At 36.3% G+C, this 17,098-nt stretch overlaps 1 protein-coding gene across 1 annotated transcript in view; it reads right to left on the reverse strand.

Annotated features, from left to right (window-relative positions):
• The window catches only part of LOC120536608 (inner centromere protein A-like), a 48,477-nt gene that overhangs the window by 1,187 nt on the left and 30,192 nt on the right, over positions 1-17,098 (reverse strand). Inside the window, exons 8-15 of the mRNA XM_039765052.1 lie at positions 16,964-17,081; positions 16,709-16,849; positions 12,929-13,038; positions 8,964-9,105; positions 8,753-8,881; positions 7,831-7,981; positions 5,088-5,195; positions 378-552 (exon numbers count right to left, since the gene is read on the reverse strand). Of these exons, the coding sequence (XP_039620986.1) occupies positions 378-552; positions 5,088-5,195; positions 7,831-7,981; positions 8,753-8,881; positions 8,964-9,105; positions 12,929-13,038; positions 16,709-16,849; positions 16,964-17,081 (1,074 nt within the window). The remainder of the gene's footprint in view (positions 1-377; positions 553-5,087; positions 5,196-7,830; positions 7,982-8,752; positions 8,882-8,963; positions 9,106-12,928; positions 13,039-16,708; positions 16,850-16,963; positions 17,082-17,098) is intronic.

The raw sequence follows: 17,098 nt of genomic DNA on the forward strand, positions 1-17,098 counted from the left end.
TTTCAAGTGAGGGTTAAAAAAAGAACTGAGAGAACCGCGGCACTTACTGTAACACATTTCTCTTCTTGAGTGAGAACTGTGGCTTCGGTAAAAGGCTGCAGAATTTCAACCTATTCCTTTAGCTGGTTCCATTCTCTTAAGGAAAATAGCAGCTACCCGTGTCCTCCCATTTCCAGAACCTTATGATGTTGAGGGTCACAATGGAGCCTCAGTGTGAAATTCCAGCAGACATTCACAGTAGCTGGGATTCCCCTCTGTCCAAGCTCAGCCACAAACAGGTCTTTGAATGTGGTGCTAACATGCAGAAGGCTGCTGATCTTTCATAATTTGGAGAGAGTAAAATTGATTGCTCTGGTCTCTTGTAAACCATCTCTCACAAGGTGTGCGCAAAGCATTGTAAGCGTTTTTGTTTACTGTTTCTGACCATGGACTCCTCAACAGCCTCTTGTTCTTCCACTGTAAGATCATTGAACAAATCTGGATCATCAAGACCACATTCAAACTGTACCTCATCACTTGGGAAGCAAACAGTAAAGGCTTTATGCATATTAGCTGGATTATCAGTGATAATAGAATCAATTTTGAATTTGATTCTGTAATCACTGCAAATAACAACAACAACAACAACAACATTTATTTATATAGCACATTTTCATACAAACAGTAGCTCAAAGTGCTTTACATATTAAAGAATAGAAAAATGAAAGACACAATTTATAAAACAAAATAAAATAAATCAACATTAATCCCTTCAAACTGTTCACATACATGATCATCTGGGTGTGTTTCTCCAAACTGTTAACACAACAGCAGGCTAGACCTCAGCTCAAGAGTTTCTTTCTCTGTCGCTATCCAATGGGCAGTGACTTTAAGATAGCCTCTCTGTGGGAAAGTGAGATCCACAATTGATTGGCGTTTTAAATAAATAATCGCCAGACTTGCGTCTTCATGAAGGGGTGTGGTAGCGAGGCGAGAGTGGTTCCTGCGCTCGATGCGGGAGCTGACAGCCCTGCACTTTGTGTACAGGCACAGGATGGCCCGCAACCCTAATTGACACCGGGAGCTGCTGGTTGTCGCAACTGTGCCATGTCCCCAGGTTTATAAAGGGAAGCACGAGTGTGAGAGACAAAGGAATGAACTAAATGAAAAAGAAGGTTAAAGTGAGAAGAGAGACAGGAGTGTGAGAGGAAGTCCGTGCTAGGAAAGAAAGCAGACAGACGGGTATGGAACTTCAGGAAGGCACGTGAATGGCCAGCACTAGGGTGCTGAACAGTCACTCAGCAGGAACGACCACTGTGCTCAAGAATGTGCTCGTGGCACGGACTGGCAGTGGTACAAGCAGAGCAGGGCTCTGGGGTTTCCCATGGAACACCAATGAAGTGGCGACGGGGATACAAGTCAGGGTAAAAAGTTGTCTACAACTGCTGATAGACTTATCCCTTCCCAGATCTTGCAGACCGATGAGATGACAAGGAGGAGTCGGTTTTAAAGGGGCACCCAGGCTAATATTTTAAAAGAAGTTTCTTGCCTGTGTTTTAACCTCTGATTTTAATGGAAATTTATTGGAATTGTTTTAACCTCCACTTTCATTTCTTTTATGTATTTGTAGCTGCGTTTTCCCAAAATTACCAAAGTTCAGCAGCTTTAGTATGCAAAATGGGATTCTGGCAAAAGGTTGAAGCGTTCAAATGATTCCACAGACAAAATATCTTCTTTTAAAAACTTTAGTAAAAAATCTAAGTAAAACAGTTCACACCAAATAGAGAAAATTTGATATTGCAAAGAAAAGAAAAGTTCTGTTTAAACCTTAAAAATCAGCTTGTTTCATTTCTTTAGGTTTTCTTATATAGTTGAACCATTTCTAAACGGTCAGAAAACTGTATGCCTATCCCATTTTCATGCTGTAAATGGGTCTCTTTAAGTCCCAGCAAGCACCAGGACCTATTATAAACAACTGACTCAATTAACACACTGTAGCTTAGTTATAGCAAGAACGTTCTATCTCATATTAACTTACAGGGGGTAAAAGGCTATACCATGGTCTACGACTATGGAAGAAAACTATATTCTATTCATATTAAGCAAACACTAGTATGAGTTTAACTTCGACCATTAACTTTCTAAGATTGGCACTTACAAGATTTATTAAAAAGTTTAGCGCACCTAAAAAACAAAGTAAACACAAAACCACCACAATCAAAGGCGTGGACCGCTCTGCATCAGGGCGATGGAGAGAACGAGAGCGCATGCGCCAGGCTTCCCAATAGGTAACATTTAGAACCAAATTTTCAGAAGCTTGAACTTTAAATTAACCAGCTGCACACACACAATGCAAGCAGCAAACGAACGAGCATGAGAGGCGTCAACGTCGAGTGCCGGGGAGAGACTGGTTTAATCCGTGGATACGGCAAACTGGATTATTTTAAAACTATTCAGTCTAAAAGTAACTGTATTCTTGCATACATCTTTAGAAATGCACCGCTAGCTGAAAGCGGAATATTTACTTCTGTATTCTGAATATGTAACAAGGGTACTTGTATTTCATACAGCTAAACCCTCAAAAGATGCTGTTAAAGTTGCAGTACATGCTACAACTTTTAATGAAACCTAAGGACTACGTTTTTCCCTGAAACCATGCTGTTAGTTTTAGAAGTGAGAGAGTATTAGTTTAGTTTATCACTTTATAAATTGTGCTGCTTTTTTTAATGCCTAACGAAACTGGAAGTTGTCATGCCGTCAGTAATTGTAGTTCCACGTCTTTTATAAACTGCAGTTCGGTGTTTTTCTTTTACTCTAAAATTTAAAAACCTATAGGATATTATTTTTGGCACAAGCATACTGTTTTTACTCCTCTCTCCCTGTATTGTCATCTTTTGCTTACGTTTATCACGTAGATTGTGTATCTCTACCGTTCCTATTGGACGATGCACCGCTTCACGTGCTTGAAACGTGAAAAGTTATTGTTGATTGCTTTGAAAGTGTTGCGTCCCACAGGATGTCCAGGAACAAATAAGGAAGAAAAAGGCAGCCGAGTTGTGTTTTTTTTTCAAGTCATGCTCCTGCAAGCCAATTCCAGTTCAAGATAAGACTTTTTATTTTCATCATGTTACATGTCATAAAACTTGTGCGTCGAATCAACTCGAGACCAAGTCACTTGATTCAAGTCCCTACCTTTGAGCCCGGCGGTAAATGTTTCTGGTGAACTGGTGAAGACAGATTCAGGGTTCAAGCATGATCTTGTAATATGCGAGAAGTTTTGCTTTCCCTTGTTATATGAGAGCTAATAAAAGAGGTGTCAGCTTTCGTTTAAGGAAAGTGTGAGTAAGTATGTTTGCTGCTAAACGTACGGAATTTAAGCTCAGGCAACTAACAGTACGCTGCTCTGCCAAATAGAATCTACTAGAGGCACAATGAGTAAGAAAAGTCTCAAGTGAATATTCTAGTTTTGTGTGCAAAGTTGAACTTAGGTGAGCGGCATATATTTGAACTTTGTCTGTTATTTGATTATTGTTGCACATCTGTTATTCTCTCTTTCACTAAACGGCAATGTGTGACTTTTATTTTCTCTGAGCTGTCCTTTTCATTATTCACATTTAACAGACATTTTCTATTAAAGTTAAAAAATTGTAGTAGTAATATTAATACCATGATGTGTGGGGAAAATGCTACTCTGTAGAATTAAAGTTGTCGATAAGTGCCTTAAAATATTATGATACAATCAAATGGTAAACATATGGCTATGCTGAATGGTTAATATGCCTCAAGCTTTATTGTGGTCAATTCTGTAATTTACTCGAGTGCTCAAGTGACTAATTTAAAGTTAAAGATATCTATCGATATAAGATCTCTATTCATGTGAAAAGAAAAAATAGGTGAACAGTTCACAACCTTATTTTTGTATTTTGTTATTACTCTCTCTGGAGTTGGGGTGCCTCATCTACTGCTGCCAGGTACCCCAATAGGGGAGGCACAGTGTAAGTCATATGCACACTCACTAGTACTACACTTCACGTCATCAGAGTACATTATTAGTTTAATGTTGGAAAGCCTTCTGTATGCCGTAGTAAGTAACACTGTGATGTCATCTAAAAGAGCAAGCTTTTTGCAAAAGTATGGTTTTTCATTTTGCATTTATCTTGGTAATTTTTGATGTTTAATTTTATGTTTGTTCGGCCATTTTTTTGTTGTTGTTATTAACTTATATCAAGTTTACTTTTCTCAGTTTTATTTCATCCAGTTGGAGGACCAAAAAATGTTACCATAAGATGAAAGTGCTGCAAATCAACTGGTTTTTTTTTTTGTTTTGTTTTTTTTATGCCCCCAATTCTATTAAGCTTTTTTTTTGTAGGCAAGTTTAGGACAGGGTTAATAAAGTTTCACTTTATATTCACTAGTAAAGTGGCCTATTAAGAAGGGGTAAAATTATTTAGTTTCTAAGTTTTGTTTTTGGAAAATGCAACCCTGATCTTTCTTCACTTACAGTAATAATGTCTTCAAATTTGTCAACAATATAGTTCTTTAAAAAAATGAAACCCTCCTTTTTATCTTTCAATAATCAAATCCTGTGGCTCTTGTTAGTCCTTTGTGTACCACAATTACTTCTGCAATAGTTAACCAAGAAAAAGAAAGCACAGTCTTACATCAGCACCTTTGTGCATATTTTTGAAATGTGATTAAATCTGAAACATTTTAACCCACATTTATTAATTGTACAGATATGACCATAGCCCTGAAAGATTAACTTTTCTTGAAGCATAACACTAAAATAGTCTTATTTTTATAAAAAAAAAGGTTTAAAACACACACACACACACAAAGAACTCTTGAAAAGTACAACTTAGACGCATCACTTTATTTCAATTATGCTTAAGATTTCTTTCCCCATTCTCAGATCATATATACAGAAAAAACGCAAACAAAAAAGTATGTACAAATGAACTTGCATTAAAACTACAGAAAAATGGAGAACAGCATGTCAGTGGTTTTCTAATGGGTGAACGTGTTGATGGAGACAGCATTAACAGATGAGAAGCAACCTGAAGAGGTCCACACAGCTGAGCTTGTTCGTTTAAAATATCGAGGCTTACTTTTACTAAAGATTTCCTCCAGATTAGGTGGTTCAATCTCACCGAACAGTTTGTCATGATCAGCAGGATTATAGTAATGATACTTTATTGCCTGGATTAGCTTTCGCCCTGTAGGAGTAGGATATGACAGATAAAAAGAAGTCTCTGCTAAATGGCACAGCAAACAGAAATTGTGGATTTTAAAATCTGCTTCCTAAAAATAAAAACATACTGATCTGAACTTAGTGCAAGATTTATACTATAACTGAGTTTAAACATCATTATAATGAAGATAATGTGCAAGTTGCATGGCTATATAATGAACTTCCAGAATTCATTTAAGTATTGACAATAAATACTGTAAATGTCCTCTAAGTTGCATTTCAACTCTATTTATCACATCCATTTCCTAAAATATCATCCATCCATCCATTTTCTAACCCGCTGAATCCGAATACAGGGTCACGGGGGTCTGCTGGAGCCAATCCCAGCCAACACAGGGCACAAGGCAGGAACCAATCCTGGGCAGGGTGCCAACCCACCACAGGACATCCTAAAATATCAACTCTGTTCTAATATTCTAACACTTATGAACAAAGGCTCATAACTACCATCTTGGTAATGAATGGTTTAAAAAAAATCAAACTGCTATTTGCCTGCGTCTATTCCACAAAATCCTGTTGCGTAATGCACAATTATTCATTTGCTATAAAATGCGAGAAAACATTTGTTTAATTACTCTACAAGTGTGGTTTCCTTATCAGGGCAGCACGGTGGTGCATTGGTAGCCCTGCTGCCTCACAGTTAGGAGACCCGGGTTCGCTTCCCGGGTCCTCCCTGTGTGGAGTTTGCATGTTCTTCCCGTGTTTGAGTGGGTTTCCTTTGGGTGCTCCAAAAATCATGCAGGTTAGGTGCATTGGCTATCCTAAATTGTCCCTAATGTGTGCTTGGTGTGTGTGTGTGTGCCTTGCGGTGGGCTGGCGCCCTGCCCGGGATTTGTTTCCTGCCTTGCGCCCTGTGTTGGCTGGGATTGGCTCCAGCAGACCTCCCATGACCCTGCAGTTAGGATATAGTGGGTTGGATAATGGATGGGTTTCCTTATCAATTAATTGTGATCACCTGTCTTAATGTCTTATGAGATATATGTACTCTAGAAGAATATTCTTCAAAATTAAAAAATGTATGCATTGCAAATACACTAGATATACAGCAAAACAGTTTTAACATGTGAATTAAGTTCACAAATGCCAGGTGAACCTAAGTATATGACAATTTCATAAACAGTATTTGTAGCATATTGCAGTTATATTTTGCTTCTAGGTGCAGCATTATTTCATGTACTTTAATTTTTTCTACTACTGGAATTTACATAACTTTCTATTTATAAATAGCTATTTTGCACCTGTTTCTTGCACTCAGTAGATAACTATTCTACATGCAGCGTTCTCATTATTTTGCCTTCCTCCCTTTATGTGGTTGTTAATGCTTTTTTGTACTAAACAATGAATAAATAAGCTTAGGATTTTTGGTATTTAAAATTGCCATTTTAATACTGGTGGAAACTTTAATACTTCTGTTTCCAAACTTTTGCAGTATTTGGTTTAATTTTTCACCAGTTGTAAACTGTATAAACATGGACCTTCAGGTAAAGAGTCAAAAGGTTTTCACTTCAACTCCATGATTTACAGCATTTTGTAATAAAAACAAATGAACAAACTTGTACTTGTAGAATAATTACATTTTCTTAATGACAAATAATGAATACACAAGTAATGTGATTAGAAAAAAAATTACATTTTCCAGATTTCACTCATGTTTGTCTCTGAAATTAAACTCTTAGCAATATTAAATATTGTGGAGTAAGCTTATTGTGTTTAGTTTGTGACCTGAATGTTTTGCACAATATAAATATAAATATACCTCTCTTTAGCTTGCATCATATTTGACAATCAATATTCAGGCTATTAAAATTTCACCTACTAACAATGTAAAACGTTACTTATATTTTATATTAATTTGTATATACTATACTTTCCAATAACAGTTCTTCTGGACCAAGCAAAGTTCTACATTTGAGAAACTTGAGAAAAAACTATGGACTGGTTTATATTAAATACAATTTGGTAATACGGGTATTTTCTATCAACTGAAATCTTCCTCGCATTCATATAATGCTGCATGTATCAGACCGATACCTCTTCAGTCACAAGTATACATTTTGCAAATTCTGGAATACTAAATATTTTTATTATATTAGAGTACAATTTTATAATACTGTACTTGTAATATTTGATTTCAAAAAGTTTCACAGTAAGGAGTGTTTCCCTAAAATTTGTACTGAAAAATTGTAAAATACAAGTACATCTTTTATAAAATCCCTTCTGTCTTAAATCTTCCAACAATTCAACAGTTAAATTATACAGTAGTGTGTAATGTCACAGTTTGCTAAACTGCAAAAATGTTTGGTGCAGTGTGGTATCTGCTTATGATCACACACACAAAGAATGGCTACATCAAGCAGAAATGCAAAACGTAAATAATTCCTGAACAGTTTAAAAAATGGATCAAATCATTTCTATTTATTGACTATCATTGTGGGAATTGTGTGAAGGTGTTGCATTGAATGATACTTATTAAACTATGTTCCCTCTACAGTACTTTTAATGGGACCTCCAAGTGTATTTGAGGAATTATTATTGAAGATTGACAAAATGTCAGAAATTCACTGTACTCAAACCTTATTTCCTCGAGGAAGGAAACTTACCTTTTGCCCAGGATGGAATGGGTTTTCTTGGAGCATTTTCGTCATCAGTTGAATCATCACTTTTTAGATCCATCCCATAGTCATCTGAGTCTAACTGCTCAATAGTCTTAATATGACCTTTAGGAGTCATTTCATATGACTGAGGAGATATCTACAAAGAAAGAAAGTCAGCTAATAATTAATGATTAGATATTAACATTCTGAAACTCATTTAATCCAGTTCTGGGTCTAGAGAGGTAAATAGTCTTTCCCTGCAACAGTGGCACAAGTCAAATAACTCTGGATGAACTGGACTTGCTTATGCAAACACACACAATGTCTCAATTAAGATTATTAATTCACCTGACCCAGACGAAGTGAGAGAAAACCCAAGACCGGGTGTTTCTAATCTAAAATATCTTTTACTAAAACATTAGTGTTGCTATAGCACCTACTGTGAAATTCATAAAAGTATATTTATGAAGAGGAAAAATGTCTACAACTAAAAAAGTTTAATTCAGAAAACTGTAGATATCAAATGTCTTTTTTTAAAATGGAAAATAAAAAAGTTTAGATTAAACCTGCGCTCAGATTTAAATTAAGGCAGCAGGGATCTACAATAAAACACACAATTTTACAATTTGAATCAATGTAGATGTTACCTTTCCCTTGTGAATTCCATGCCATCTTTTCTTCTTTCCCTCTTAATACAAGTACACTTGTGTGTCTGTTTATGACTCACTGCAGCTATGACACTTAACAAAAAGGTTTTTTGAATAATTTAGTGCTTTACTAAAGGAAACGTAAACTTGGTATATTTGCTAAATTTTTAGTATTGCCAAAAATGTATTGAATCTATCCCTTGGCCATCTCCACGGAACTGTTTATCCTAACAGTAGTAGTTAAATTAAAGCTAAAGAACATGAATTCTGTGAAAGCTCACTTCTAAATCAATAGTAATGTTCAATGTCTTGTGACTGCTAGAGGTATCTGGTTCTTCCTTTGCCGGTTTCTCTTCCTTCTGTTTTTCTTTGAGTTCATTTTCCAAATTAGCCTTATGCAGTTGTTTTTGCTGTTGGAAAGATATTTTCTCATTAATATATGGTACACAAAAATGCCTAATTGTTTAATTTATATGCAAGAGTTAGACATGCCCTTAATTTCTCTTTTTCCACTGTTTCTTTTTGTAGTCTCCCCTTCTCTTTGGCAGCCTCCAAAGCAGACTTTTCTTCAACTGCCCTCTTAGCCTTCAACTGTACAGCAATAGCCTTTTCTTTTTCAAGAAGTTCTTGTTCTCTGAAAACGAATATAGGATTTAGATTAAGATGATGTGAACATTTATGCAAGCTTACTCCCTTGTATGTTTCTTAGTACACATTATTATTTATTAGTCACTATAGATTATGTGCATTTAATTTTAAAATCGCTACCAAAATAAAAAAGCCAAATATTTTGCCACCTGTTTCAGGAAATATTAACTATTAATATAAAAATTACAAACAAAATATTCCCATAGGGCAGCACGGTGGGACAGTGGTAGCGCTGCTGCCTCACAGTTAGGAGACCGGGGTTCACTTCCCGGGTCCTGTCTGCGTGGAGTTTGCATGTTCTCCCCGTGTCTGCGTGGGTTTCCTCCAGGCGCTCTGGTTTCCTCCCACAGTTCAAAGACATGCAGGTTAGGTGGATTGGCGATTCTAAATTGGCCCTAGTGTGTGCTTGGTTTGTGGGTGTGTTTGTGTGTGTGTGTCCTGCGGTGGGTTGGCACCCTGCCCAGGATTGGTACCTGCCTTGTGCCCTGTGTTGGCTGAGATTGGCTCCAGCAGACCCCCGTAACCCTGTGTTCGGATTCAGCGGGTTGGAAAATGGACGGATGGATGAATATTCCCATAATTTCTTTCATAAGCTTAAGTGCACAACGTGAACAGAGACATAGTCCTGACCTTTTAAATTGGATCATTTATGAGGTCAGGGCTTCATGCTAATAGATCCAGAATGAAATGGGAAACGATTTAATGGAGGAATTGAATTAACAACATTTAAACAATAAATGTGCGTGTTTACCTGTTGAGGGTATTCAGCTGGATGTCTTTATGTGGATTATGAGACACAAGTAACGCAATTTTTTTTTATGGGTGTTTTAAAATTGTTTGCTGCTTTCCACATTGGTCAGTGTGCACTTATATTAAAGCATAAACTTTATTAGCTCCATTTGTGAATGAGAACGTGATAAATTTTGTATCAGCCATATCTACAAACCGCATGGGTTAAGTAACATTTAATTAAAAATAACATCTTCAAGTGGAGTACTCCTTTAAAGCAGTAAAATCTGAATACACATTTATTTAAAATGTAACCTTAAGAATCTAGCTGGTGACAAATTGCAGTACTGGCTTTAGTAGCAAAATTAGTAAGTTCACAATCTGTATCCTTTATAACATACAGCTTGCTAAAAAGATTTAACAAAAAAAAACTGTCAGCATGTAAATAAGAAAAAACTAATTGCACTAGCCTGAGAGTATAAGAAGCTCTTTTCTAACCTATCCAACAGACATGGGCAAAATTGACTGTATGCAGTCATCGAAAACATATCCAGTCTCACAGAACTGGGGTTGTGTGTATTATTTAATATGTACTGATGTTTTGTACCTGTGGTTTATACTATATTATGACAAGTATCAAACTTTTAACAATTTCAGTACAGGCAGGTTAAAACAAATTTACTCAGGGCCAAGCAGCGCTGCACATTTGAAGCTCCCCTGGAGTTTGGAGAACAGTGCCTTAGCCAGAAACTCATCCTCTCTGCCTTTAAGCATGCAAGGCTGACTGCTCTTGATAGCTTGTATGCGTGCAGTAGATTACACTGGGGAGATGGGGGAATCACACACTTTAGCTGCAATTTTCCATTGATACAGTTAAATCACATATAAAAAAATGAATCCCATTAGCAAAAAAATATAAAAACTGCTGATTAGTATATTGGTACTCAAACATTTTGAAACAAATTAGCAGGTGTCTGAAGGGAGGGTACAATAGTTCATGCTGCTGCTTCACTGTCCCAGAGGTCAAGTTTAAATTCAGGCTTTGCAGTCATGTGCAATTTGCTTTTGTAATTTGTATTTATTTCATTACTTGGATTTCCTTCCATATCTAAAATACAAGAACATTAACTTCTTAAACCAGATTCACGAGGATGTGTGCACACAGGTGTGATGTGTGATTGACTAATGTCTTGCTCAGTGGTGGTTCCATCCATCCATTATCCAGCCTGCTATATCCCAACTACAGGGTCACAGGGGTCTGCTGGAGCCAATCCTAGCTAACACAGGGCGCAAGGCAGGAAACAAATCCCGGGCAGGGCACCAGCAGTGGTGGTTCCTGACATTGGTATTTCTAGAATGAGCCCCAGCTCCCTAAAATTGTACACTTCAAGTGGGTTTTGGAAATCTATAAATGTGTAAATAGAGATTATTAAAAAAAAAAGTGTTTACATTTTTCATACCATTCAGTATCTCACTTCTGTGCACGCATATTAAGAAAGAGGAAAAACTACAGCTTATCTTGAGTGAAAATTAAAAATAACAGCAACTCACACTTCACTGGCTGCGGCCCACAACCCAATGTGTATGAAAACCACTGCCCTACAGCACCTTAACATTCATATTTGCTTACAGCTAAACATAGCCAACAATTCCCCCCACCACATTTATCTACTGAATCTGGGGAATACCATACACTTAAAAAAGTTGTCCTCTACCTTGAAATTATGGCCAATTGAACTGTTATTTTCTCTCACAAACTAATGCTGCTCTTAACTTGGATTTTATTTCTGTTTTAAAGTAAACTATGGGGCTTTGTCCCTCAGTATGATCAAAAGCCACTAAAAAATAAAAAACCCACACACAACACTGAACATCTTGGATAAGCAGATCAATTAAAACCATCATACTGCCTTGTATACAAAGTTAGAAGTTACTTTTGATGGATACAAAGTACACTTCTACATTATTAATCATATACTGTACCACAGTAGACTTGGCTAGAAATTTCCATTTTCCGGTTATTAATTATTTTTTATTTAAAAGATTCAATATCGATTCTTAAAGTGTTAAGGTAGATCTCATGAATCTCTATCGTGCTCACTTAATATATGTAGATTTTTGCTTACTGTTTCTTTGATTTTTGGCATCCGATCCATTAGATGTCACCAAAGTGCCTGTAAAGGCTTTCTATGGAAAAAGCACTTTACTATCTCATCAGGGAATTTGACTGTTAAATCAGATGTGTGGCCTTAATGATTTAGATTGTACTTGAATAAAGAATAACTGGATAAAAGCAAAGCCATATGTAAGCTATGCAACTCAGAATTATTGCTGTAACAAAACAAACTTGAGAAAACATTTATCCCAATGTCACCCATAAACGTAATCTTAGTTGACATCCAAACAAATAGAGCTTAAGCAATCTACACAGGAAATGGTGGATATCTCCAAGCTTCCAATCAATTCGCCTTTTATCTGTAAAGATATGTGACCCTACAACATTCTTGAAAATGAAGGCTTTCGATAAATGATATAGGCTTTTGAACTGCGGTATGCTATACCAAACAGAAAGCAAATAAGTGATGTTTTGTATCTGTCGCCACATCTCTAAGGTCAGCAGAGACAGTAGCCCTAACATGCGACAGCTGAACATGCAGGGCAGCTGATTCTTACGTGACAATCAGATATCATTACATAAAAACGATTTGGCACCTGTGTGGCAGATGTGCTGCAGACAAGTATGATGAATGCCAGTAACATCGGTAGCAACCTTGCTACCTAAAAAATTATGCAGAGCTACTTGGATGACTGGCTGTTCCAAAACTCTTTCTAGCATTTCCAATGCGCTGTTCCATCACATGACCACATCAATCAAACGTTCATGTGTTGTTGTAATCTCTAAAAAAGCTAGTACTTTAAATATATCAGTGCACACTAGTTCAATCAAGATAAAATCAATATTGAATCAAATCAAGGCCATTGTGAATCGAAATTGAACCAGGACATCAGTGCCAATACCCAGCCACATATCACAGTGTGATTAAAAAAAGATTTAGTTCAGATATAGTTTGGATTTTTACCTTTTCATTTCTTCTAGTTTCCATTTCTTTTCCTCTTCCATTTTCTTTATTCGCTTTATTTCTTGATCTTTTTTCTTTTTTAGCATTTCAAGGTGTTGTCTCCCTTTTTCCTAGTTAGATTACAAAAACTATTAGAATACAGTTACAGCTATTATCACTGTCTGATGATCTAGACAGGCCAAAAAGAAACAACTTTGCATTTAAGCAGGAAAGGTAAATGACTTTCAGCGCTGAGTAACACAACTATAAAACAAAGCTGCAAACAACTATGAAGGAAGACATCTAAAATTTAGAGTGCAGTTTTAGTTTTCCGCTCCTCTGTTGTCAACTGGCCACAGTTCAACAATCAATTAATGGACATAAATTGATGACTTACATTTAGGTTAATACACATCAAACTATTTTACCTGTCCTTTTACACAAAAATGTCTTAATGTGCACTTATTATGCAATTAGTAATTGTATTTGCACTTTACCTAAGAACACGTCAACACTCTGTGCCTGCACTCAGTGAAGAGCGCTATTAAAAATAAACTACATTGAACTATCATCATCATACACAAAACCACAACATTACAAAATTAATGATGAAAACAAATGGAACGACATACTGTAGCTTCATAGTATGCAGCACTTCTCTGATACAGTCAGAGGTTGCATTTGGTACACCTGCTTATAAATGTTTAGGTGCAGCATGACCGAACATTAGACATTATGTTTGTAATGTTATGAGCATACAACTTGGATACCTGACAGGTGCATTATATGACACAAGTAACTTGAGACTTTTTTCAAGGATATTTTGACATTTTTTGGCATTGTTCAGCCTTGGTCCCTAGTGATGCCAATTGTTTCAAGAGTTGTCTGTGTTCTTCAGAAAAATAATCTCACAGTCATCACTATAAACACATAGTTATTAATAGATTTTAATAAAAAAAAAACATACCTTATTTTCCCATATATAAACTGCACATTTTGTCTCTTTCAGTAAAAAAAAATATTCATAACCAGATCACCTGAACAAATTAACTTGCAACCACTAATAGCCTGCATGTGCAAATTACTGCACCATTTGTAACTGTTGTGTTGCTCACCATATGATGTTTATTACTGAACAACAGTGTTGCTTCATGCAAATGGCATTCTGTAATAAACAATATTTTTAATCTAACTGGTATTTTGTCACTGATGACGAATTTTGCTCTGGCATATCTGAAGCTCAGTGACACCTACTGCAAACCAATCGTGAAACACCAAGTATCATATTACTAACCAACCGACTTACCCACAGGCTGAAATGAGTCCTAACTTGTGGGTCCCAGTGTTCACCTACTGCATGCTCTTTGGATTGAATATCAGCTGCCACTTGTAGCACCACCTAGCACTCAACTGGCTAACGGAGTTAAAGGTTCAGGCCAGCATGTCCTGTTGACTACCAGCAGGTTATTTATTTATTTTTTAATCCTTCCATTTAGTCACGCTATATCATATGCTTTACATTAAACTTTTTTTTTAGATATTATTAACTAAATCTATCCCTGGTAAACACAGACTTTTAACAGATTTGTAAATTGCTCTAAATAAACAGACTACAAAAAAATAATGGCAAGGTAGCATTCCTGAGATTGTGTTCATGTAGAATACATAAAATTTATAAAACAGCGAGACATCTGCAGCAAGTTACAGATAAGGCTCATTGTTTATTGATGGGTACTGAACAGGATGATTTTCTATGGTGGAATATTTCTGACAAAATTAAATTAGATAAAATTAAAATCTTTCTTTCTTATGTAGACAACTGATTAACATCACTTCGTATTCACACTTTAAACCCTATTTCTGTGAAGCACTGCCTTCTATATGATATTTTATTGAAAAGCTTTGTTGCAAAAAGGTTTTGTAAATGGAATTTTGCAGACCTGTACAGGAAAAAAAACACAAACGTTTTCATATTCTTCTGTCGACATGGTGTCTGTCTGAATGAAACAGCTTTGCTCCCACTGATCAGTGTTACGAGTTTTACTTGGCCCTTTATTTTTTGATGATTAGAGCACACACAAGCAGTGGGGGCACTATAGGACAGATGGCATGTACTTCATTTAAACCCAATAAGTGAGTACAGCAGCTGGAACTTCAAGCTATACCACAATTTGTTCAAGGGATTGAACATTGTTTCTGCAATGGAATGACACTAACCAACGAAAGTGAGGAAGTTGCAGAATAACATTAAATGTGTGAAAAATAAAAAGCTTTTATAAATTGCAGTTAAAAAAAGAAGCTCTTATATTGCTACGTTAACAAGCAAGTAGACTGCATAAGGTACAGTGGTTTTCATATCTACATTTTAAATTTTAATTTAACATTGGTGTTATCCTCACTACTTTAGCCAAAAAGATTCACAAAAGAATGATATTAGGTATTATTCTATTTAGTATGTATAGGAAATTACACTTACATGTTAATTCCACACAATTTTCAAAAAAAAAAAAAAAAACACACAAAAACAGATCTGAGGGACAATTGTAGTACTGGCATTTAGAGAGGAAGCAGAAGAGGAATACAGGCATTCCACCAAACACCAGCATGCTGCTGAGGTAATCAGAACCAGGACGAAGTTCTGTAACTTTGAGCATTTCACAGACTCTGGCATTAATTGTGTTCTCACCCCAACAGTCTTTTTTAAAATGCTCCAATAGCAGCAAAAAAAAAAACCAAAAAACACCAATATAAAGCATATAGTATATAGGGGATTTTGCTAGTTCAGAATTTCTTAAGATCTACAAGAATAGGGTCCTCTTTTGCCATATTCAGACATCATATATGTGATAATGACCTTCAAAGCGTACCTTTCCTTCTTCCGTCTGGAAAATCTGTTTCACAGCACTTAGTTGTACTTGGAGGTGTCATTTTCAATCACTAATGGACTGACAGTACAATTGGCAACTGTTCATAAAAATGGCCAAACATAAGGGGTAGACCAACAAAGAAATTATTCAGTAGTTCAGTTACTTTGTATAACATTATACTTTTTTGTTGTTGAGGATTAGATATACTGCAGTGGGCTGGTCCCCTGTGCGGGGTTTGTTTCCTGCCTTGCACCCTGTGTTGGCTGGGATTGGCTCCAGCAAACCCCCGTGACCCTGTAGTTAGGATGTAGCGAGTTGGATAATGGATGGATGGATAGATGGATTAGATATAATGAGTAAGCATACTTCTGAAAGGGGCATCACAAATCATCTGTACTATAAATTTGCTTTCTACCAAATCATTTTGAAATTTCAAAGGCTTGCCAGAGGTAATGTCAATAATAAAAGCTAGGAAGAAGAAGGTAAATATCAGCTAAATACGATATTGGGGGTGAGTGGATTTGGGATATGAGAGACACAGTAATTTAGGCAGCACCCATATGTAAAGGGTATTTAAATACACATAAGGAGATTGCACGTTCAAATTTCATTCCACAACAAAAATATAAACAGTGCATATGTACACTTACTACACCTTGAGTCTTCAAGGTAAGGGACCCAAAAACAAGAAAAGTAAAATGAAACTAAACATAGCATGATAAAAAAAACACAATGGACAACAACTACTTATTCAAAACGTTAAGTGTTACTTCACTTGGTCGTATACAGTATTGATCATAAAATGAACAAACCACCCCTTTTTGCTAAAATATAGTTTTTGTTTCTCTTGCTTCCAGGGAAAAGTCTTGCACAAGGTGCTTGGTTGCTTTTAAAAGTTTTAGTACAGTAAAGAGATCCACATGACTTTAATTACCTTGGTATCAACTTTGAGTGGGGTAGTGTGTTTAATGAAAGATTTGACAATGGCTGATTGACCCAGTGAGTTTGAGGTAGACATCAACAACTGGTTTCTTTGCGCAGTATGAAGGAATGACTTTGTGTGCGGTTTCATTGCCTAAAACACAAACAGCGGGATTGAGCAATACATTATTATACTTTTATATTGCCTACACAAAGCCTTGAAGTTCATTAGTCAATATGTTGTACTGTTCATCACACATTTACTTACACTGTAGCCTTTAGGAACAGTGACAACAGGCAGAGATTTCTTCACTGGACTAACTGGCTTATCAGCCTGACAATCTTCTCCCTGAATCTTTAACTCCACTCTTGCTTTCTTGCTGTGTCTTGTGATGAAAAAAAA

This window comes from Polypterus senegalus, chromosome 1 (genome assembly GCF_016835505.1).
Source record: "Polypterus senegalus isolate Bchr_013 chromosome 1, ASM1683550v1, whole genome shotgun sequence".
NCBI lineage: Eukaryota > Metazoa > Chordata > Cladistia > Polypteriformes > Polypteridae > Polypterus > Polypterus senegalus.